We start from the raw sequence: 23,639 nt of genomic DNA, 5'->3' as shown, positions 1-23,639 counted from the left end.
AAAGCTGTTTTCCAAAAAGTGAACTACAGTATAACTATTTTACAATACCTAATAAGTAGCTATTTCCTTTCACAATCTGTTTCAAAATATGTTTCCTGTTTCTTTAAAGAAACAAATAAGTAATAAAAAAATAGTGAATTACAATTGTTATATGGGCCAATAAGAAATATTTTTATTTTCACAATTAAAAAAGCATGTTTTCTATTTCTCAAATGAAACTAAAATGCTATCTTCAGCTACTTTTTAGATGTTGAACTCTCAGCTTATTCACCTGCATACTATGACAGAGCATGAAGCAATATCACAAACGAGCACTCAAATCATGTGTTATTTTTCCTAGACAATTTGTTACAACCATCAGTGTTTATGCATAAAACTAAAACATTACACTTACATCACAATAAAGTGAAATTATCCCTAATAAAGTTATGATGGTGATAACAATGCAGTTACAACTTTGTTATTGGTTATTTCTGTGATCTGGGGTTAATCCTGAAAGGTGGCCTATCTGTACATAAATGAATAATCATGTGAATTGCTCCTCAGAGTTTCACAAGGGTTCTTTCTCAAAAATATCTCTCTGTGATAAATTTTTTTTAATCCACACATGTCCCAGTGAAAACAGGTACACCCTACAATTTCCAGTCGAGGGACAGACAACTTTGTACTCCCAAAATAGTACCATAGCTGGCCTCTTTTATTTGAGGCAAGGCAATGCCTCTTCCATTCAAAGAATGCTGTAGAAAAACAAATTATGCTTTACTATCAACAAAACACAAACTAAACTAGGGAAAGTGTGGATATGCCTCAATAAGTATTTAGTCAATGGCTGAAGCACCTACACAATCACTGTGTGCATCTGGGACTTGCAAGGTGAGTGGACAAATGGAGATTTAGTGATACTGTTAGGCGTATCACTTTCATTTACAAAGCTTCCTTAATACGGGTGCATTAAAATGCCTTTGTAACATCAGAAATCCTGTCAAAACCACTTTACAGCTAATTAAAAAGAGCCAACAAAAATGCTGAAGGTCCAGACAAGGTTTCAAAAGAGACAGTCCAGGACTTTGATCTGTAGAAATGTTTCCACAGGCAAAAACCACCAAAAGTACAGGGGGAGAAGGGTGCCCAGGGTTTTGGATGATGATCACATACTACACCTAGGGCTCTTTGCAAAGGTCATCTGGATGATCACAGCAGATGAAAACAACAGAACAGAGACATCTCTGTAATCAAAAGCTGAGATACTTGGTAAGATATTATAAAAAGTGTAGCCAGTGCTTACTTAAACCACAGCTGGATTTAAAATAAAAGTGAAATTTTACAATGTTTGCACAGCTCTTAATTTAAATATCATGGAAAATTAAGTTTACCTGCAAGACAATCTATAGTACAAACACTATACTGTCAACAAATTAAAATATAACAAGTGATGATCAGGAATTATTGCAATCTGTTAAGTTTAGGAGCCAATTCAACAATTAATTTAAGGAAAATGGCTGAAGTTAAAAGAATTCTTCTCTCAAAAGACAACTGAAGTTAATATGTATGTATCTCAAGCAAACAATTTTAGTATATAATATGCTGATCAATTAAATTCTAAATGTCTGGCAGCTACAGTGCAAATGCATGTTTTAAAATCTCAACATTTCTTACAGTTATTCTAGAAATGAATCAGTCAGTCAATCAATTAACGAGTATATAATTTGTCACTCAGATATAGGGTTATAAAGTGGTCTAAAATGGAATAGCACAACAGACCATGCCAAAGTTTTTAAGGTCATTAATTGCAATAGTAAGTGTATTTTTAGTTTTAACCACATAGTAAATGTGGCAGAGGAGGACTTTGTGCTCAATGGAGAACATATATGAGATAAATTTATTTCACGTTTGTGTTGCATGCACCTGTTCATACATGCATACATTCACCCACATTGACACATTTACAGTGACTGTTGACTTATGATGACCCTATGAACTTTACAGGTTTTTCTTACACAGAATACTCAGAGGTGCTTTGCTATTGCTTTCCCCAGAATATAGCTGACAACAACTGGCCTTTGTTGGTGGTCTCCTATCCATGTAATAACCAGGTCTGACCCTGCTTAGATTCCAAGATCAGATGGGATCTACCTTCTGCGTATTTATACTTAATTGGAATGGAAGGGATTCAAAATGTATATTTAAATTAAATGAGCATGCTTCAGTCTCACTTTATTGTTAGGCAGATATGGTAAAGCATTTGAGTATAGCAGAAAAGGGGGCTAGTTTCCTAGAGGCAATGTGTAAATACATGTCAATCAAAAGGCAAAGAAACTGAAAAGAAAGCAGAACAGGGGAAACATTTAAACTTGTGAAAAGTTTGTTGCTGACTGGCCCAGTGGCTGGAAATATAAGCTATGTGCAGAAGAATAATTGATGTTTGCACTGTTGTGGAGGAAACTTTGCAACATAGCAACAACACACAATTCTCCTGAACGTAGTACACTGTCTGGGTTTTTTCCTTTTAAACTCGGCTTTGAAGATTCCACAGCATTCCTTTTTTTTCACATGAGAACAAAGACAGGCGAGAAAGCTTTTAAATCTTTCCCATGCTCAAATAAAATACACTAAAGGAAAACTCACATGATGACTAAATGGGCGACTTTTATTTTCTGGCTCTTGGCATAAACCCTAACTCCTCTACACCACTAGCCAATCGGCCTTGAAAAGGATTGCCACAGCATCCAAAACATGCTAACTCCTCCTCACCCTTCTGCTGTGGCAAAACAAGGCTGTTTTATCTATTATTCCACAAAAGGAAGATGATGGATTCATGATTTGTGCAAGAACAAGTGTAGAGGCTGTGTTCTGCCCCACTGCTTTATAGCTTTCAAAGAAGGGGGATTGGGAGCTTCATTGGCCCCTAGGGGTGGGTCTTTCAGGGGCTGCCATTCCATCACTCCCTGAAAATTTCTTTTTAAATTTTTGTAAAAATAAAACCATCAGGAGAGGCTTTTTTCTCAATTCCACTATGACTGCAAGCATAGTTGATTGGGACACAAGAGAAGATCTTTCTGGTGGCTATCTCTAGATTCTGGGGCTGGGTCTGGGGCTGGGGCTATCTCTAGATTCTGGGGCTGGGACACAAGAGAAGATCTTTCTGGTGGCTATCTCTAGATTCTGGGGCTGGGTCTACACTGTCTTATATCACAAGATCTGATCTCAAATTATTTTCTTATCCCAGATTATCTAACAGTGTAGACTCATATAATCCAGTTCAAAACAGATAATCTGAAATCAGATCTTGGGATATAGGGCAGTATAATTCCAACCTGGAACATTTTCGCAAAGAGACTAGACTGATTGCCGCCCTTCCAATGACAGGCAAAATCCTTTTTATTCCAAGAAGCTTTTACAACATAAAGTTTTTAAGGGAAACACTATGGGTGCAGAACCGTTTTAAACAGAAATCCTTTTTATTGCCTTTTACCTTTTAAGTATATATTTATATTGCTTTAATGCTGTGAATATTTTAACTTAATTTTAATATCCACTTTCATGTGTATAGTTGTATTGCTTTTTATTAAATTGTAAGATGCTTGGAATCCTAATTTTGGGAGAAAATCAGGATATAAATATTGTAACAAAAGTGACAAATCTGCAATTAGATACATCATGGCCTAAGGAACAAAATGTGGTAAAATTACTTCGTGCCTCTTAGGTATTTTTGAGCAACCAATTTTGGGGGGCTGCTGAGGGCCACAACCTAGCCTTGGAAGCCACAGGTAACCCAGGTGCTGGAGCTTCCTGCTCCTTAATTTAAAGCAATAAGAATCTTCTACATTTTGTCAGTTGGCTATCCAAAGCTTTTGCTCAGATGACCTGACTTCAGAACAGTATTGCGATTTTACAACACTTATGAACACACATTAGTAACACAATGGTCTATATTTACATCAAATAGTATAATCACAAAATATCTTTGTAGCTCACAACTTCCACTATCAGCAGCAAATGGTCACACTGCCTAAGAATTCTGATTTTTAATCCAAAAGGGTACTTTGTCCTGACTTTAGAAGAAAAACAGTGCTGCCCTTCCAAATTGTCAGAAATTTAAAAAAATGTTAAAACAGATTATACAATATTTGGCAAATGCTGACCAAGAGATCACTACATTTGTGTGTTTTTAAGATCATGCGAATTCAAATCCTAACAGAAAATTAAGATCCAAAATACATTGATAGATGCTAACTTTATCATAGGGTTTTCTTAACAAAGTTTATTTAGAGGAGGCTTGCTGTTTGTTTTGTTTTTTTCATGTATGACTGAGAAAATGTAACTCAACACTCAAACCCCTACACTACTTTGGCTCCCTTTATATATAGAGCATGCATACATGGCAGGACAAAATAACAATATTTTAAGATTACTTTTTCTTCTTTTCATGGGTGCAATCATTTTAGGTAGGTTGTATTTGCTAGCCTAGCCAAATGAAATTATGTTGTTCCAGATCTGATTTGAAGCCACAAATATTATGTCTCCTGATCACTCACCTCCTTACATCACAGGAAGTGAAGGTAATTACAATTAGAGGGTATTGCCATTTCAGAAATAGCTCATAAAAGCCCTGTGTACCGTAATTCTTGAAACAGAAGACTCCTGAAGACAGAGAAACTTTCATCATGTATAAATTACATCCAAGCAAATGAAGAGCTTGAAAGTTCGGAGGGGCCAGCAACCATGGGAGAAAAAGAATCTCTTTATTTGGATGTAATTGCTTTCTAGAGGAAATCAAGGTGTTTGGCAATAGAAGTATATCTGGATTATAATCTCAGCATTAAGATCAGTGTATTTTAGCAGACAAACAAAAGATCCTCTGCTAGTTTCTTGTACTTATTTTTCAAAGTATGTTTCTTAATAGGTTAGAGCAAAATTTTACAACTTCCAAAGCAGAGTGCATTCCTCTTGGCATTATCATTTCAGTAAGAACAGCTCAGTCTTTTAAATCTATGGAAGATTTTTTAAAAAAAATAGAATTGAAAACTTCTAATGTACCTAACCACTACAAATTTGCTACATTCCTTTTCTTCCAACCAACAAAGAGGAATTCCGATCACACATTTAAAGCTGACATGCTACATGGACAAACCTTTCTAATATTTATTATTTTGCGCATTGCACTGAGAGCTTGGATGGGCAGTAAAGTATTCAACAAATAATTTAAATAACTGAACAAATAAATGAAGCCAACATTTGACACAATCAATGCTTTGGTGGACACAATGCAGGCACACATTATGAAGCTGTGTCAAAGTGAGTTAAACTGATTTAAAATTTATACTTGCCTTTACAAAATGAATAAACGTGGAGCATCTATCCTGTCATTTCACTGTTTTAAACAACAACAGCAACAACAACTAAATCTTCTTTAGTGTCTGCAAATGGTCTACTAAGAATGCCAGTGCATACAGAAAAGAGCCGCACAACTGCATGATTTACTATAAATGTTTGCTCTAGAAAATCTAATGGGCAGCCAATTTAATCGACACACACGGACGTTTCCATTTTCCTCACTGATGAATAGGTGTTACAATAGGATCTGGCAACATCAGCAATCCTTTTAAACTGACAAAATGTGTGAAGATGTCCACCTTGATGATCCTATGTATCTCTACAGACTTTATACATACTCTATATGTATAAAGTCTGAGTGTGATATTTTCTACATGAAAAACATGTATCTATATTTTCACATGGTCCAATTATTGCATTTATCTATTTAAAATGAAAGAATTTGCTAAAGGATAACATGCCATCAAATCTAATGCATACTTTTGAAGGTGCACATTGCACAAAAAAAAAAAAAATCTGTTGTTGAATGCAATGTGTGGCTTCCCCTTTCCTGTTGGCCATTCTGCTGCCCGCCTTGGAACGACCAACAGAAAAGCAGAAACTTTGTCCCACCATCAGGCCAAGGTTGGTAAACTCAACAGTCTCGGCCTGATTGACAGGCAGCACTTTCCCAATTAACCTGATTCACTAGGCATTCAAAACTGTGAGGGAAGTTTTGAAAGCCTCACAAGTAAGGGAAGTTGGGAAGCCATGCCCTTCCGTTAGGCTGAGGCTGGTGAGTTCTCTGGCCTTGGCTGATGGAGGGAAGCAACTGGGTTTATGTACAAGATTTTAATGAGCCATCAAATCTAATGTACACCTCATTTCTGGATATGTAATTTAGCCTATTAAGCATTAGATCTGAGTAAATATGGTATTATAGCCTTTTGTGCTTACAGCCCTCTTGTTCAGATTTATATTTATAGTTAGCTTTAGGCAGCTCCTGTCTCATCTTGGAAGCTAAGTATGGTCAGGCTTGCTTAATAGTTGGACAGGAGGATACCCAACAAATACCAGATGTTGCAGGTGATACTGTTTGCTTATTATTTAAAATATTTCTGTATCATATCATCTCTCAGTCCACTAGGTCTCTCCATGTGATGAACAAATAAAAACAAATTACAATGTTACAAAGATAACAAACATTTTTAGAACAAAGTAGATTATTTTTTTTAAAAAATCCTAAAAGCAGCTTAAGGAATTTCAGAGGTATTAACTGGTCTTGAATATTCCTTCCCTAAAAAACACCCTATAAAATTCATATAACATAAGTGAATGTAAGTAGCCAGGAAATCTGAAGGAACACATACGCATTTATATTACTTTATTTACAGCTAAGTTTAAATATATGTTTGGCCTCACATTTAAACTGATCTTGGTCATTTTAGTCACCAAGCAAGCTTTCTTTAACTTTACAATATATAACACAATATATTATAATGCAAAATAAGAACCTACCAGTGTAGTCTTCATAACATTCACAAGTGAAGCCTCCTTCTCGGCTCCGACAAAGGCCATTGTTTCCACATGGATTTGAGTAGCAAAGGTCAATTTCTGTTTCACAATAGTCACCTGTAAAACCAGGGGGACACCGACACCTCAGCCCATTGATAGGGTGTATGGGTCGGAATAGGACACTGTTTGAACTTATAAATGGAGCAGAACTGTCAAATTTAAGTACCGACACACACTTCATGTAGTTTTCACAAGGCTCCCGGAGACAAATGTTGTCATCAAAAGGTAGAACTCGCTGGGTAGATATCAAAGTGAGGAGTGTTCTGTTGAGGTATATCTGCTCCTGAAGATCCTCAGAGGGAAAGAACTCATTTCGGATGCCACCGGGAAGCAACGCAGAAAACGTAACATTGAGAATATTTGAGCTGACATCAGTATCATTTTGAATGTTGAAGACAAAAATGCCCTCTTTGGTTGTTGAAAGCACAGTAGCCACACCTTCCACAAAGAGAGCAAGTAGCGGAGAGAGAAATTTCTCTTGGGACATGTTTTCCAGTCGTACGGTGATGCTGTTGGTCAGCATATCATCGGTGATGATCGTCACACGTAAGGTGCAAAGTGCTGTCACATTATGAATGCCATCTAAAAGAGAGAAGAATCAGAGACTTATCCAGAGTATCATCGTATCTGGGTTTCCAGATGTTACTTACTGGATGATAAATCATATGAAAATGCAAGAAACAGAATGCCAACCAACTTTATGAATATCCAACAGCTTTATAATTCTGGGCTAAATGAACAAATTGCAACAGTCAGTATCCAAGTCACTGGAAACTACACAATTTCTATCCCATGACATTGCATTCAAACAACTGTTAATAGGTAGAAAGCCAACTTATTGAAAACTGAGGCAGTATATTGCATGCCCCAAAGGAAAGAGGACCAGGCTGCTACCAATGGTAACTGAAAAGGTTCTTTCTGTGTCCTCATGGAAAGAGCTTGTAATGTTATCAGGAAGGAAAAAGCTCTCTCTTGTAGATTATTACCAGTTTGTATAGGGAGATACAATATTTCAGTTAGTCTGGACCTATGCCACAAAGGGCTTTATGGATCATATGCAACACTTTTATTACAGGTGTGGGTAACTGTAGATGGACCACTATATAGGGGTCCACTATAATTTCCCAGAAAGACTTAGAGGATTGGAACCCCTGCTGCACCCACTTTTACAAATGTTCCATGGAATACAAGGTGGGCATGTCCACCATGCTTTTTAGCTTTCCTAGACCATTTTAGGTCCAGAAGAGGTTTTTTTATCCACATACTTCATGTGGCCTGCAGGCTGCACTTTGTTCAGACCTGTTCTATCAAATGTCTTTAAAATTTTATATCCTATTTTCTTTGCTATTAGAAAAGCGTGGTACAAGTTATCCTAATATATTTTTAAATAATAAATATAATGCTTTTGATAACAGCAAACTTGTTGTTTAACAAGTTTGCTATTTATCAAAGTCTCCTTTAAAGATACAAAAACTGAGTTGATTGTGTACTATTTTAAAATATTGACAGAAGACAACAGAATGATATCCTGTAATTTATCAATTATATAATTATCAATTATATAATTTATCAATTATATGGAGCCCCCGGTGGCGCAGTGGGTTAAACTCCTGTGCCAGCAGGACTGAAGACCGACAGGTCGCAGGTTTGAATCTGGGGAGAGGTGGATGAGCTCCCTCTATTAACTCCAGCTCCTCATGCAGAGACATGAGAGAAGCCTCCCACAAGGATGATAAAAACATCAAATCATCCGGGAATCCCCTGGGCAATGTCCTTGCAGACAGCCAATTCTCTCACACTAGAAGCGACTTGCAGTTTCTCAAGTCGCTCCTGAAACGACAAAAATATCAATTATATATTAAACACACTAAAATATACAGGGTAAAAGTCTATAAAAATTATCTACATGCTCAAATAGGGTAATGCATTTATTTCCCTTTAAGTACAGGTAAAGTGGATATAGTGTTGTAGTGTACCTAAAAGATTATTCAGCAAGCTGTTTTATATTTTTAAAGCACATCTTTCTTAGAAAATTAGGATAAAAATGTGAACTAATACTTGAAGGTACAAGAATGAAACATTTAGCAGTCTTCACAGATAAGCCTAGAAAGAAATTCCTAGAAGTTGCTTGTTGGTTAATCAGTAGAGCATCAATCATTTGAAACCTGATTAACATGAACAACTGGAATGCTTAAAGGTATTCCTTCCCGAGGTGGACTGCAATAAGCAGAGCATCAGTGGCAGTGGCTTTACAGAGTTGCCTCCTCATTCACACCACAACAATTTTACTTAGAAAATAAAGATCTTATTAAAATTACCTTCTGTTTATCTAGATACCAAAAGAGACATAAACATCCTTTTCAGAGAAAAGGATATAGAAGTCTAGTCCTTTTGCCTAAAGAGATTTCTAGAATAGGGAACTTTTATCTTCTTCCTACTACTCTCTTCATATTTCATGCAGCTCAAACTTTCACAAAAGCAACAACAGAACACATTTAGGATAATTTTGTTGGTGTGCGTCTTTTAGTTGTTTGAGACTTATGGTGATCCTAAGGCCCCGATCAATTGTGGATTTACTTGGCAAGAATTGTTCAGATGGATGTGCCCTTTGCTTCCTCTGAGTATGAGAAAGTGCAATATGCCAAGTTCACCTAATTGGTTTGGTTTGCTGAAAGGGAAATTTGAGCCCTGGTCGTAGCCCAATGCTGAAACCACTACACTGCACTGGCTCCCTAGTCTCTACACCGAATGCTGGTAGAGGGTCAGAAAGTCCCAAATCTTTTGAATTAAAAAAATGAAAATAGAAAAGCTAGGAGCATTAGTTCTTACACAAAGTATTTCAAATATTTTCAATTATTTTAAGTTTGGTCTAATGAAACAGTGCTATTATCAATTAATACAAATACAGTTAATTGATGGTTCAATCTAGACAAAATTATTATTTTTAAAATGCCACTAATTTGACTGAAAGAATTAACTGCAAGATTGACCTTCAAAGGACTAAAGTGAGTGAAGCGAGTGAATGTATATATATAAATCAGCAGCATACTGGTCCAAAAGGTTTACATAGTAGCTAAATGGCCAAGACTAGTAAGTTTTTTTAAGCTTCAAATTTTCCTATCTTTACTTTCTCCAGGCTTTAATATTTTTAATGTCCACATTTTTTAAAACGACAGATGTAAAGTCCAATCTTCCAAGTACCACAACAATATACAGGCCAGTTCCCATGTTACAAACAATATAGGTTTGCTCTGAAGTTGAATTTGTTTGTAAGTTGGAACAGGTATATTTTTTCAGTGTAACTCCAGCGGGATGGATGGATGGATGGATGGATGGATAGATAGATAGATAGATAGATAGATAGAATAAGGAAGGGCTAATACCCCTGTGGTGTTGTTTTGCTATCTGTGTTCTTGTTCAAAAGGTTTCACCTCACTTTCTGTCTTCGTGAGACTTAGATTTTGAAAAATTCTGCTTGCTGTGAAAACAAGGATTGGAGAGAAAAATTCAGTAGAGACCCCTTTTCCCCATGACAGTAACACTTTCAGGAGTGAATTTCCCTTCCAAAGGATAACTTATCTCCTTGTTGTCTCACCCCCACTCTTAACTATGAGTCATTTGTAAGTCGGATGTTTGTAACTTGGGAACTGCTTGTATATGATGGAAGCTGAGAGGAAAAGAGTGATCAGTAACCCTGGAAGCAAAATGTATTTATATAAATTTTTCTAGGTTTGGATAACATAGTGAAGGATCAATAACCCATTCTAAACGAGGATTGTTTGTAACTTGGGGGCTGCCTGTAAACCTTTAGGAGTCAACCTCATTGACATATGGATTGCACTTAAAAAGGAGACATTAAGTATATGGCAAAATTCTTGTTGCCTTTAATAAACACTAATTATGTTCATAAGCTGAAATAAACTCTGGAGTCCAACACAAAGGAAAAACTGTATAAAACTTCTTAACATAAATGAACTCAAAGGCGGAATGAACAGAAACTCTGAAGGAGTTTGGTACTTATTTTATACTTATTTTGTAATAGCTGACATTTAAGGAGTAGATTCAAGTTGCTTCCTCATTCCCTGTTCCTTGTATAAGTTTGCTATTTTCTGCACAATCTATTATTATAGCTCATCTCACATAACAACAATTAAAACATAGTAACAAGAAACTGCCCACCAATCAGGAAAAACACATTGACGTGCATCACATCTACACCAAAAAGACCAAAATACTATTCAAAATACTGTGAGAAACCACTGGAGTCCAGGAACTGTCATAATCAATATCAACTGTCACAATGTACAAGACAGCTTCCCAGCATTCCCATCTCTTCTGACATAGTTAATAAATCACTATAAAAGACACAGCGTCAGGCACCATACAGCTTTGTCATCCAGAAAAGAGCACAAAAGGAAATTGGACATGAATGAAAACAGTGATGGCTGCAGCGAAATGCAAGATATAAATCCGTTTAAGAGAGCTTTGTTCAACTCTGCTACAAAAAGTGGCCCTTTTTTAATCTTAAAGGCAAACTGCACTGCAAAAAAGAGAGAAAAGAAATGACTTTATTTTAAAATAGTCAATGCAATCATATATATTTCTGGACGGTTGGCCTTTGACTAATTGCCATAAGCCACAGCATGTGAGAAATCTATGAAGAAGAAAGAAAATGTTCGTTAAAAATCGGAAGGCACCTCTGCCGAGTGTTTGTGAAAGAACATAATGCCCTATTCTGACCTCACTTTGAATGAAAATGCAATGAGCTAATACAACCCAGTCCTAACACTTGTTGTGGCAACAATCGTGCTTAGAAGTGGGTCATCAATGCCTTTCCAGGAAGAATAATGTCATGGAGGCCCAGAAGTGATGTTATGACAGTGCTGCAAACGTGAACACTGACACAAATGCTTACGAACAAAGATGCATACTGAATTTGAAGAAATTCATTTGAACTGGGAATAATAACGAATATCAGCCATACTGATGCTGAATTAAAGGAGAACATAATATTTCTATATTTCATTATGGTTTTTCATTAAGGCTGTGATCCTATGCATCCTTACTGAGAGTTCCACTGGACTGAAGGAAACTTACTTCAAAGACAACAAGTTTAGACTAGAACTTTAAAATTATAAAACATCTATACTATGAAAGACTGTGACCTTAGCCTTGAACATGGGACTTTCAGTTTAAACCTATTTCATGCCACTGTGGGTATACGTTGAAAGCAACTGGCACACTGAATAAAAGGATCCCACTGGGAAGTTTTTTTTACAGAAGCTCTACTGAAATGATTAAGTGTGTGGAAGTATAGTTCTATCAATGCAACTTGAGCAGGGCACAGCAAAATAACTAAAGGAAAGACTATAACAATGAAACAACTATACAGTCTTCTTGTTGTGTGCTTTTAAGTTATCTTTGACTTATGATGACACATTTATTTGGAAGTAGTTTGTAATTTAGGGAGCCCCTGATGGTGCAGCGGGTTAAACTGCTGAGCTGCTGAACTTGCTGACCAAAAGGTTGGCAGTTTGAATCTGGGCGAGCTCTCGCTGTTAGCCCCAGCTTTTGCCAACCTAGCAGTTCAAAAACATGCAAATGTGATTTGATTAATAAGTGCCACTTCGGCGAGAAGGTAACAGCGATCCATGCAGTCATCCTGGCTTCATGACCTTGGAGGTTTCTACAGACAACACTGGCTCTTCAGCTTAGAAATGGAGATGAGTACCACCCCCAAGAGACAGAAATGACTAGACTTAATGTCAAGGGGAAACCTTTACCTTTTTAGTTTGGCATTTCCTTCCTCTGAATACAGTTTTACAACTCCCTGGCAGTCTCCTTTTCAAGTAGTACCAGGCTTGACTTTGCTTAGCTTTTGTGATCAGACTGGATCTAATACCTTCAGGATATATAGACATTCGGTATTATTTTCAAATACAAGAAAGTATAAGAAAAATGTGAATATTCCTAAAATGTGAATCCAGACACTAAGATAAGAGTACTTCAAAGCAAGTTTGATATTAAATATCTTATCTTATTTCTTATCTTATCTTATTTCAGTTTTCAAATTCCACCTATGTAAGTCATTTGGAGACAGTAGCGTATTACCACTCTTAAACATTCACCATGAATCTTTAACTTATTTTAAAAAAAATTGATGAGTCATTATTATCTTTGATCATTATGGCCAGAAATCTATAAAAAAAACTCATAAATGGGATGTCAACATTTAAGCTCTCACACAGAACACAGGACCTCTGAAGAAGCTTGAATAGTGTAACTGGGTTAATAACACAGTCACAACTTGGAAAGGAAATCAGGGGGAGGGGAGAGAATTTCACTTTCTATACTATTGAGAAAAGACAGAGAAAAGACTCTGGTTTATTGGTTAGAAGCAGCCATCCAAAAATATATAACATTTCTCTGAAGTTTGTTTATCATGCCTTTGGAATGCTGTTCTTTCTTCCTTACTGTTCTTTTTTCCAACCAGAGAATGAATCCAGTTAGTGTCCAGTGGAAGTATTATACTATGCAGTACTTAAAAAGATAAGAGCAATCTTGAAGTCAAATTCATTATTGTTATCACTACTACCAGTAAACAATATCGCTTGGACTGCTAAAATGTGTAAGGAATGTTGATTTGCTCAATAATTGGTGCTCCAAAATTAATTATCTGGCATACTGATCTCAATCATACAAAAGTTTGTTGGTTATACATGTATAACTGATTTCATATTAACTATCACTGGCAGTAAACCAATTCACATCCAATAACAATAACAAATAAAGTTACTATTATAGTAAAAAATGACCCTGTGCCGCAGCAATTTGAGTTTATTTAAGCACTAGCACTGACCAGATTCTTTGCAACCCCAGCTATCCCCAAATATGTGCTGTTAAGGAAAGTCATTTCTTATCAATGGGAAAGTATCTACTGTTTTCTATTCCCTCATGAACTCCTGCCCACCCAACTCCTTTTCTTATGGTTAAATGCAAGTGGCTTGTAAGAAGTTACATTCCAGGGATCTCTGAAGCTGTACTATTGCAGCTGCTGCTTGGCATAACAACAGATCTTTTGCTTTTCCCTCTTTAGCCACTGTCAATCTTGGTTTACAGCCTTTCCCTCCTGCTGACTTGTTACAAAGCAGCCGCCTCACTCACTCAAATGGGTTTTCTCACTGGAGTGTTAAACAAGGTGCAGGCTTTAAAAACTCTTCTCCTTGTCAAAGCCTTCTGTTCCATCAAATGACCTTTGATCTGCAATTACTTTGGAGATGCCCGAAGTCCTGTGCTCTGTACCCACCTACCGAGCACGTGGTTTGATGAATGGAGAGTTATGAGATTACTGAAATTGGCAAATGCAAGTTCCTTTGGTATAAGGTTCATTTCCATGTTTCTCACTTATGCTAGACCTCTTAATAGCTAACTTTAAATCCCAATTGTGCCAGATTATGAAACTTGGTTTCAATTCCAGGTAGATTACTCTCATCATCTGAATACTGAAAAGCTGGTTATACAATGTGTGACCATATGAACTGATGTTGGGCAAAATGAAATTTCAGTCTATGATAAACTTTGGTTGTTCAGGTATTTTGCATGTAAAAGTTGCAACAGCAACAGCCAGCACAACCATGGGAGACCTTGGGTAAGTCACTCAGCCTCAGAGGAAGGCAATGCCAAATCTCTTTTGAACAAATCTTGCCAAAAAAAACACCCTGTGATAGGGTCGCAATAGGTCAGAAACAACTTGAAGGCACACAACAAAGTCCAAAGCATCTGAAAAGCAAAATATTCATATACATATAAGCATGATGATGCAAGCAACAAGTGTGTTCACTTAAAATGTGTAGAGACCTTTATCATATGTCTTTTACAAATGCATAACTGATTATTTAGGAAGTCATCTATTAAGTCATTTACAAGATCCAGAGCCCAAAGGCTTTGACAAGTGTACCTTGAAAATGTGTGCAAGAGATCTCTTCTTTGATTGTAGGCACACTACAATTGGCAGAATGTATCATCATTTCTTTTAGGAATTAAAATATGTCATCTCTTATCATTTGCCCTCACTTTAGAATATTCTGAGAGCACAGAGCAGATGAAGAAAATTAAAAGGCACAAAATGGATGAGGCATGAAAATGTGATAAACTTAACTTACCTGCCTAGTTTCCACCATCAATTAGATGCCTATTAACACACTACAATAACAGGGATACAGTGGTGACAACTTTTATAGAATTCAAGAAAGCTCATTATGTAAGGTACGGGTGGGAATCATGTCGCCTCCAGATTTTTTTGGACTACAGCAGCTCTTAGCAATCATATTAGATGGTGAGGGAGGCGGGAAACTGCAATCCAATAAAATCTGAAAGGCTGAACGATTCCTTCCAGTGATATAAGGAAAAATATGTGTTTGCACCAACTCGAAGTGAAGGTGACCTCCAGAGCATTCCGCAACTTCTGCTTGGGTTAACTGGTTTTACTCTGAATTAGGAGTCACAGGTCCCTGAATATTGTTTAGATGTCCATGAGCAATGTCTGGCCTAATTTGAGATTTGTAACTCATGCAGATGGACTCAGAAAAAAAACTGATTTACAGTGCAGGAAGTAACAGTAAAAACATGATCAGATGTCGAGGCCTGTAAATGACAAGGAATGGATGAGCCTCTGATGAACATCCAAATTCAAGAAGAAAAAGAAATACAGATGTTTCCTGAATCCTGCTAGTATGTCACACCTTCAATACAGTGGAGTGTTTATAATATATCTCTCTAAATATTTGCTGTTTTGCTTACATGAGCAACACTGTCTAGCTAGATATTTCCTGGTTTGCTTACTTGTGCAAAACAAAAAGAGTACAATTGCTACTTAAGATACATTGGAAAATATATGTAGTACAAGTTAGTTAACTTGGGCAGTATTTTGAACTAGCCAAGCTAGAACTACAATCTGAGGAAACACTTCACAATGTGTCCTCTGTTATGCCCCTTTCCTGTGTTGGTATGTCCTTCAGAAGGTTCATACTTATTGATGGTGACGGTGGCAGAGGAGGGTTCATATACATGGGCATTACGATCCAGACTCACACTGAGTTCAGTCTTGCTGTTCCTATGACATTTCTTCACTTCCTGTTGCACTGTAGGGTAAACCAGGTTAATTCAGCTTAGCCCTGTGTTCAGAAAAGTCAGGGAATTCTCCAAAGTTTGCTTGGAACTCCAGACTAACTCTGTAACTTTGGGGTTGTGAGGACAACAGGATCCAGTCTAATTTGAAGAGGTCCACTTTCCATACCAGGCACTGCTGCCACCCTCTTTTTATTGAATTCATCAGCACAGCGAATAGGGGTCAGATTGTGATTGTGTTGCTACTGTAACCACTCCCAGATGGCCACAAAGCTCTGTGTGAGCTTCTGGCTGCTTTGAGTGGCCCATCAACAGAGGGTCAGAATAAAGGTGGTGAGATTGGCTTCCTCCTTCTTCCTGGTCCCATGGGTCCCTTTGCTGATGTCAGCAAGGAACAGATATGGCAGCATCTCACATGGAACTGTGGGGTGAATGTAGTCTCAACCCAGTTAGTCCATTCAGAAGAGTGTGCATGGTTGCTTCTGGGACCAGCCAGAGCAAAAATCCTCTGAACTGGTCTGTATAAATTCGCCCAAAATCATGAGCCGTGTTGTCATCTTCGAGACTAGGTGGCTGTGAGCCACCTCCACTGTAATTATGCACAATGTATACTACAGAGTGTCAGTATAAGTATTTCAACTGAAAGGGTTAACTGGAAATGGGAAGCACACTAACTATAGTTTAATATATTCAAGCAAATAATTGATAAGATGTGTAGGCAAAAAGCTGCCTACATGATGCCCTCAGTGGTGTAGCGGGTTAAACCACTGAGTTGCTGTATTTGCTGACCGAAAAGTTTGAATCCGGGGAGCAGGATGAGCTCCTGATATTAGCCCCAGCTCCTACAAACCTAGCAGTTCGAAAACATGCAAATGTATGTAGATCAATAGCTATTGCTTCGGCAGGAAGGTAACAGCATTCCATGCAGTCATGCCGGCCACATGACCTTGGAGCCATCTATGGACAACACTGGCTCTTTGGCTTAGAAATAGAGATGAGCACCACCACCACCACCCAGAATCGGACACAACTAGACTTAATGTCAAGGGGAAACCTTTACCTTTAGGCTAAATGCTGATTTACACTCAAAGCAGCCTGTCATTTTTTCTTTCAACAGGAACGTATTTCTTTTGACAGCATTTTTCTGGAGAAAAGATTGCAGGGTAATATAATATAATTACTCTAAACTCATTACAAAAGGTTGATGCCTTCCAGTGACACAGTGATTATTTGCATGTACAGTAAATGAAGGGCAAGACTTGAAAGTGGCAACAGTAAAATTTTCAGTTGTGGTTGAGAAAGGAGTATTAGACACCCCAGAGAAACTAAAGAGCAGAGAAAAATGTAAGGAGGAGAAACCCAGAATCAATGCTTAAAATATCTTAGGAATAATACCAGGTTGAAATGATACAAAAGTGAGTAAACAATTATTTGTAACATCTTCCTGTATTCATGATAAGATACATGGTCATATCAAAGAATAGATCATTATTATCTCCAATAGACGGAATTTGTAAGATTTATAGTTTGGGGAGACACCAGTAGGCTAAAGAGTTTATAAAACTACAACTCCCATGAATTCATAACATTGAGCCATGGCAGTTAAAATAGTCTCAAATTGCATTGATGATGCATAAGGTTTGTGCCTGACATCACTGCAGTTCCTAATTTTGGTTTCCTTTTCTCATCTCATAGATATGCTTGCATCACTAACCCTATTAAGGTTTCAGTAAGTAGAGGTAAAGGTTTCTCCTTGACATTAAGTCTAGCTGAGTACAACTCTGGGGGGTGGTGTTCATCTCAATTTCTAAGCCCAAGAGCCGTTGTTATTCATAGACTCTTCCAAGGTCATATGGCCGGAATGACTACATGGAGCACCATTACCTTCTCGCTGGAGTGGTACCTATTGATCTACTCACATTTGCATATTTCTGAACTGCTGGGTTGGCAAAAGCTGGGGCTAACAGCAGGAGCTCACCCTGCTCCCCAGATCTGAACCACCGACCTTTTGATCAGCAAGTTCAGCAGCTCTGCAGTTTAATCCTCTGCACCACTGGGGGCTCCAAGTCATGCATAATCACTGCTAAATCTTTATTTAATAAACATATGAACAAAACAAGCATTTGTAATCTAATGACCTCCTGCCATTAGCTATTCCCAAGAAGATGGGAATGGTAGTAGAACATTAGATTTGGAAAATCTAACATAAATGGCTGACTATGTGAAATCTTTAAGTAAACCTCTGAATACATGAAACAGAACTTCACACAGATGTCTTCACTAGCAATCACTGATTGACATCTTCTTGGACAAAAAACACTTTGAACAAAAACATTTTACTCAGCTCTAGGTCTAAACACACCAAAGAAACCAGATCTCATCTGAGCTTGGAAACTAAGCAGGATCAGCCCTGGTTAGTACTTGGGAACTCAATAATAAATACCAGGTACTGTAGGTTATATTTCAGAGGAAGGACTTTGAAAAAAGGCACGCGCGCGCACACACACACTCACTCAAAGTGGTGCTACCAGTGTCTGTCAAGTTTCCAAGAAAGGAAGAACAATTGTAACCAATGGTCACCAACATAGTGCTGGTCCTGAAACATTGTAGGGGGATGGATTACCAATTACTCACATCAGATACACTGAAAAGAACGACTTAACTGAAATATGCTCAGGATAATCCTGACCTTCAAGGGGGTAAAGCAGGTCCTAAATACTCCTACTAAATTGTACTAGAATTTCCTTGTCTTTTTTTCTTTTCCTCCCACAAGGCCTGTTATCACTACTGAAGCCCATGACTTTGTCAAGTTATAACAGAGATGTTTTGGCTCTCCTGGAGAGTAAAATATTTACAGGATGTGTTTTGTTGGAATGAACATTACTTTCTTGAACCCAAAATAATCCTTACTTAATTATGCCCTTCTTTTTTCAAAGTTGCCATGTGTCATTGGAAGGATCTTAGAAAAGGTCACATATCCCAAATCCATTTTAATTTCTTTTTTTTCAGATTTGAAATAGCTGAAAGACTGTTCTTGATGAAATCAATAGCCTTTGTGTTTTCACAACAATAAGGAATATATTTTCTTACAAACTAATACATCATGCTTATTGTCACAGTCTTTGGTCCACTACCCAGAAAGAAAGCAGAGCACAATTCTGCTGTCTATCTTTTATATTGTGAATATGCCAAGAAAAAGTTTTTACAGTCAGAACCCTGAGCTAATAGTTATTTCAATAGCAATCTGCAAAGTATGTGGTGCCAGTTTAATTTTTACAATATTCTTCTATGTGTATGTGCATATATACAATGTAGAAGGTGTGTAAGCATGCCTTCATACAGTTTATCCAATACTGTAAAGTGGATGCTACTATGTAAAAAACATAGAAATAAAGTTTGCCAATTACTTTTCATGGCTAGGGTGTTTGAACTAGACAGGACACTGAGAAAAACACAATATATGTCACATAAAGTGAATCAGATTTTTGTCACTGGGTCTAACACATCAGAGCATATCCATCTGACTGTTTTATATTTCAATTGTTTTGTTTTTATTTATGTTTGTTTTTATTTCTATTTCTATCTTTGGTTTGTTCAGCTTTTATCTCTTATCTCTTCTTTAGTCATTTTTATTGCTGCTTTTATTGTGGTTTTTATTGTTATGTCTTGACTGGGTGTTGTACCAGCAACTCAGTTTGCTTATCTCCTTGGAAGTTTTCATGCGCAAATAGTCGAATCACACAGCTCTTAGGTGCCTGCTAAACCTTGTTATTTTTCTAAGTGTAATGGTGGAAAATATGTGAATATGCTGTCAGGAATGACTATTGTGTACTTTTAACTAATGGAAGGTAGAATGTAATTTTAACAATTAAGAAATACTCTGTACAGCTTTCTTCTTTCAATGTTGCTTTACTGATAGCGGTATCTGCGATTTTCTATTACAAGTTGAATATCCTTTTTCTGAAATGCATGGGGCCAGAAGTGTTCTGGATTTCAGATTTTGGAGTACCTGTATTGGCCCATATGTATGTAATGTGATATCTTGGAGATGGACCCAAGTCTGAACATGACATTCATTTATGCTTCTCACTCAGTTTACACACATAGACTGAAGTTAATTTTATGCATCTTTTTGCTATTGTGCATGAAACAAAATGTGTGTAAATTGAGCCATCAGAAAGCAAAGATGCCACTATCTCAGCTACCCAGGTAAATGATTTTAGAGTATTTATGATTTCCAAAAAGGAATGCAGAACCTATACTCTGCTTTAAATCAATCATCTAGTAAAACCATGATGCAGATTATTGAGATATTGACAAGCTGGAACATGTCCAGAGGAGGGCAACCAAAATGATCAAGGGTCTGGAGAACAAGCCCTATGAGGAGCAGCTTAAAGAGCTGGGCATGTTTAGCCTGAAGAAGAGAAGGCTGAGAGGAGACATGATAGCCATGTATAAATATGTGAGAGGAAGTCATAGGGAGGAGGGAGCAAGCTTATTTTTTGCTGCCCTGGAGACGCGGAATAATGGCTTCAAACTACAATAAAGGAGATTCCACGTGAACATTAGGAAGAACTTCCTGACGGTGAGAGCTGTTCAGCAGTGGAACTCTCTGCCCAGGAGTATGATGGAGGCTCCTTCTTTGGAAGCTTTTAAACAGGGGCTGGATGGTCATCTGTTGGGGGTGCTTTGAATGCAATTCTCCTGCTTCTTGGCAGGGGGTTGGACTGGATGGCCCATGAGGTTTCTTCCAACTATATGACTATTAAACAAAAATAGGGGAGACGTGGTAGAATTTTGGGACTGAGTCTACCATAGGGGGCCTAGGAGAAAAGTCCCCCCAGATGTGTCAGAGTCTTGTTATACAACAATACAAGACACAAATCAAAAAATGTCTCAACTTTATTTTATTTTTAAAACTGACTCGTTATCCCAGTTCTTCAGTAAACCTAATAACTGTGTGCTTGATGTTCACCTCCAGTAGTCATTATGTCAGTCTCCTGATTTCCCTTTCCAAACACACATCTGTTGTCCTGCCCTGCTTTAAAAAGCTAGCAGCTAAACACAGAGGGATCAGCAGTAGATAGAGCTTTGCAGAGGCAGACTTTTTTAATTAAAGGTACTAGATGGGGCTTGCTTGAGTATCTTCTGATTAATGGCGCAAAAGCTTTAAGAAGAGAAATTAGAGTAATGGAGTATTAAGAGGTGATTTTTCTACTGTTTTACATCTCACATGATCCAGGCTTGTAAATAGAAATGTGTTGTATTATATTTCCTGCTATGTGAAGCCCAGGCAGTATACAATGAGGATAAATGAATGCATACATTTCTAAAATACTTGCAGTTTCCCTAACCTGTCTTTAATGAATTTCTTCTTCTTTTAAATCAGAATTTGTGAGGTGAGTGGGTTCATTGTAATGCATTTGAAAGAGACTGGTTGTTTCAAATTTGCTACTTTTCTGTGATGTGTTTAGAGCTATTTCAGTCTTCTTCAAACTTCTACTATTCTCAAGCAGGGAACAATTAGTTTTGTCAATCAGAATTGACAACCATAGCTAAATCAATCTTTCTTTGTCCCTTTCTTTAGGACTTGCTTTTATAGGCAACTGTGGTAGCTTCCTGTCATGTATTGTGACTAGAAAAAGTGCATTACCAAATCATTTCTAACACATAACTGTAGTATCTCGGCTTGGGGTTTTTATGATTAAGACATAATGCTTAGGTTACAATGTAGCACTTGATTCAGCACTATATTTCTATGTGTATTTGAACTTCTATCCTTCCCCAATTTCAAACACATTCACTATGTATAAAATGCCAAAAGAAAACCAGAGGACTAGAACAGGATAATATCTGAAAGGTATTGTGCATTTTTATCTTAATAGCAGGAGCTCTTGATTAGATTTGAACAGGAGACGTACTACTATGCCTCAGTCCTATTGCTGGTCCTATCTAGAGTAGGTGCATATAAACTTGTGGTGTGGAGAAACTTGTCACGTTTCCGTTGCCATGGACCAATCACTACCAGGTCAGGTTTAGGCTACCTGGGACTCCACACCTCCATAGGGGTGGGGGACCAATTAAGATGGTCCGCCCAAGGAGGCTTATGGATCCGGATGGATTCCTGATGGCTCTTGGGAATTTTCCTGTCACCTTGGCTGCCGATTCTGTCAAAGCTCTGGCTGACCTCTGGAATGAGGAAACGGCCAGGGTAGCGGACACAATTGCTCCTGAATGTCTCCTCTCATGGAGCAGAGCCAAACCAGCCCCTTGATTTTCCAAGGAGTTGGAGGCCATGAAGCAAGTGAGACAGAGACTAGAGCAATGCTGGTGGAGAACTCAAAGCGAATCTGACCAAGCACAAATTAAGAGTGTACTTGAAAGCCTACTTCACGGCAATAGTGGCAGCAGAGAAATTGTTCCTTGCTGCCACCATTGCATCTGCAAGAAACCATCCAGATGAGCTGTTTTAAGTGACCAGAAGGCTATTACATACTGGCCCTAAAGGAGAAATCCCTGACCACTCAGCAGCCTACTGTGAAGAATTTGTAAGGCATTATACAGATAAAGTCACTCAGATCCATTCCAACTTGGATACTGTTATTGACACAGTTCCAATGGATGTAACTTTGGCTTCTGTTTGTCCAGTGTTAATTGATACTTTTCAATTGGTGCAGCCTGAGGGTGTGGACAGGATCCTTGGGGGGGTGCGAACTACCACATGTATTCTAGATCCTTTCCTTTCCTAGCTGATCAAACAGACCAGAGGGGGACTGGCAGAGTGGGCGAAAGTGGTGGTCAATGCCTCCTTGGAATAAGGCAAAGCTCCAACTTCTCTAAAGGAAGTAGTTGTGAGACATAAATTTAAAAAGCCATTACTAAACCCCACTATAATGGACAACTATCGGCCAGTGTCCAACCTTCCATTTTTGAGCAAGATTCTGGAGCATGTGGTGGCCTCTCAACTCCAGTGATTTCTAAATGAAATGGATTATCTAGAATCATTTCAATCCGATTTCAGGCCTGATTATGGAGCAGAAACAGCTTAGGTTGCCTTGGTGGATGACCTAGGAAGAGAGCTAGACAGGGGGAATGTGTCCCTGTTGGTTCTCCTGGATCTCTCAGTGACTGTCGATACCACTGAACATGGTATCCTTCTGGGATGGGACTGGGAGGCACTGTTTTACAGTGGCTCCAATCCTTCCTAGAGGACCGTATCCAGAAAATGGTGCTGGGGGACTCATGTTCAAACCCCCGGCCTCTGACCTGTGGTGTTCCTCAGGGTTCCATTTTGTCCCGTATGCTGTTTAACATATACATGAAACCACTGGGAGAGGTCATCCAGAGTTTTGGAGTACAGTGCCACATGTGTATGGATGACATCTGTAGCGGGATGGGGGGTGTTAAGGGTTTAACCCCCCCCCCCCCCACACACATACACACCTGAAATGTGTCAGGTTTAAAAAAACTGATTTCCTCATGAATTAGTTAACCAGTTAAAATTCATGAGTAAACCAGGTTTTTTTTTTTAACCTGACACATTTTGGGGAGGAGGGAGGTTTGAACTCTTACCCCCTCCCCCTGTCTACAGCCCTGAGAGCAGGAGTCACCAAACTAAAACCCAC

General features: G+C 38.0%; 1 protein-coding gene across 4 annotated transcripts in view; it reads right to left on the bottom strand.

Annotated features, from left to right (window-relative positions):
- Positions 1–23,639, bottom strand: part of CELSR1 (cadherin EGF LAG seven-pass G-type receptor 1) — a 192,884-nt gene that overhangs the window by 110,074 nt on the left and 59,171 nt on the right. For all 4 annotated transcript variants that reach the window (XM_060778417.2, XM_060778420.2, XM_060778421.2 and 1 more), the window contains exon 2: positions 6,832–7,470. In XM_060778417.2, the coding sequence (XP_060634400.2) occupies positions 6,832–7,470 (639 nt within the window). The remainder of the gene's footprint in view (positions 1–6,831; positions 7,471–23,639) is intronic.

The sequence above is a fragment of the Anolis sagrei genome, chromosome 5 (assembly GCF_037176765.1).
Source record: "Anolis sagrei isolate rAnoSag1 chromosome 5, rAnoSag1.mat, whole genome shotgun sequence".
Classification (NCBI taxonomy): Eukaryota; Metazoa; Chordata; class Lepidosauria; order Squamata; family Dactyloidae; genus Anolis; species Anolis sagrei.
The sequence above is the reverse complement of the archived record's forward strand: the minus strand, read 5'-3'. Positions and strand labels throughout refer to the sequence as shown.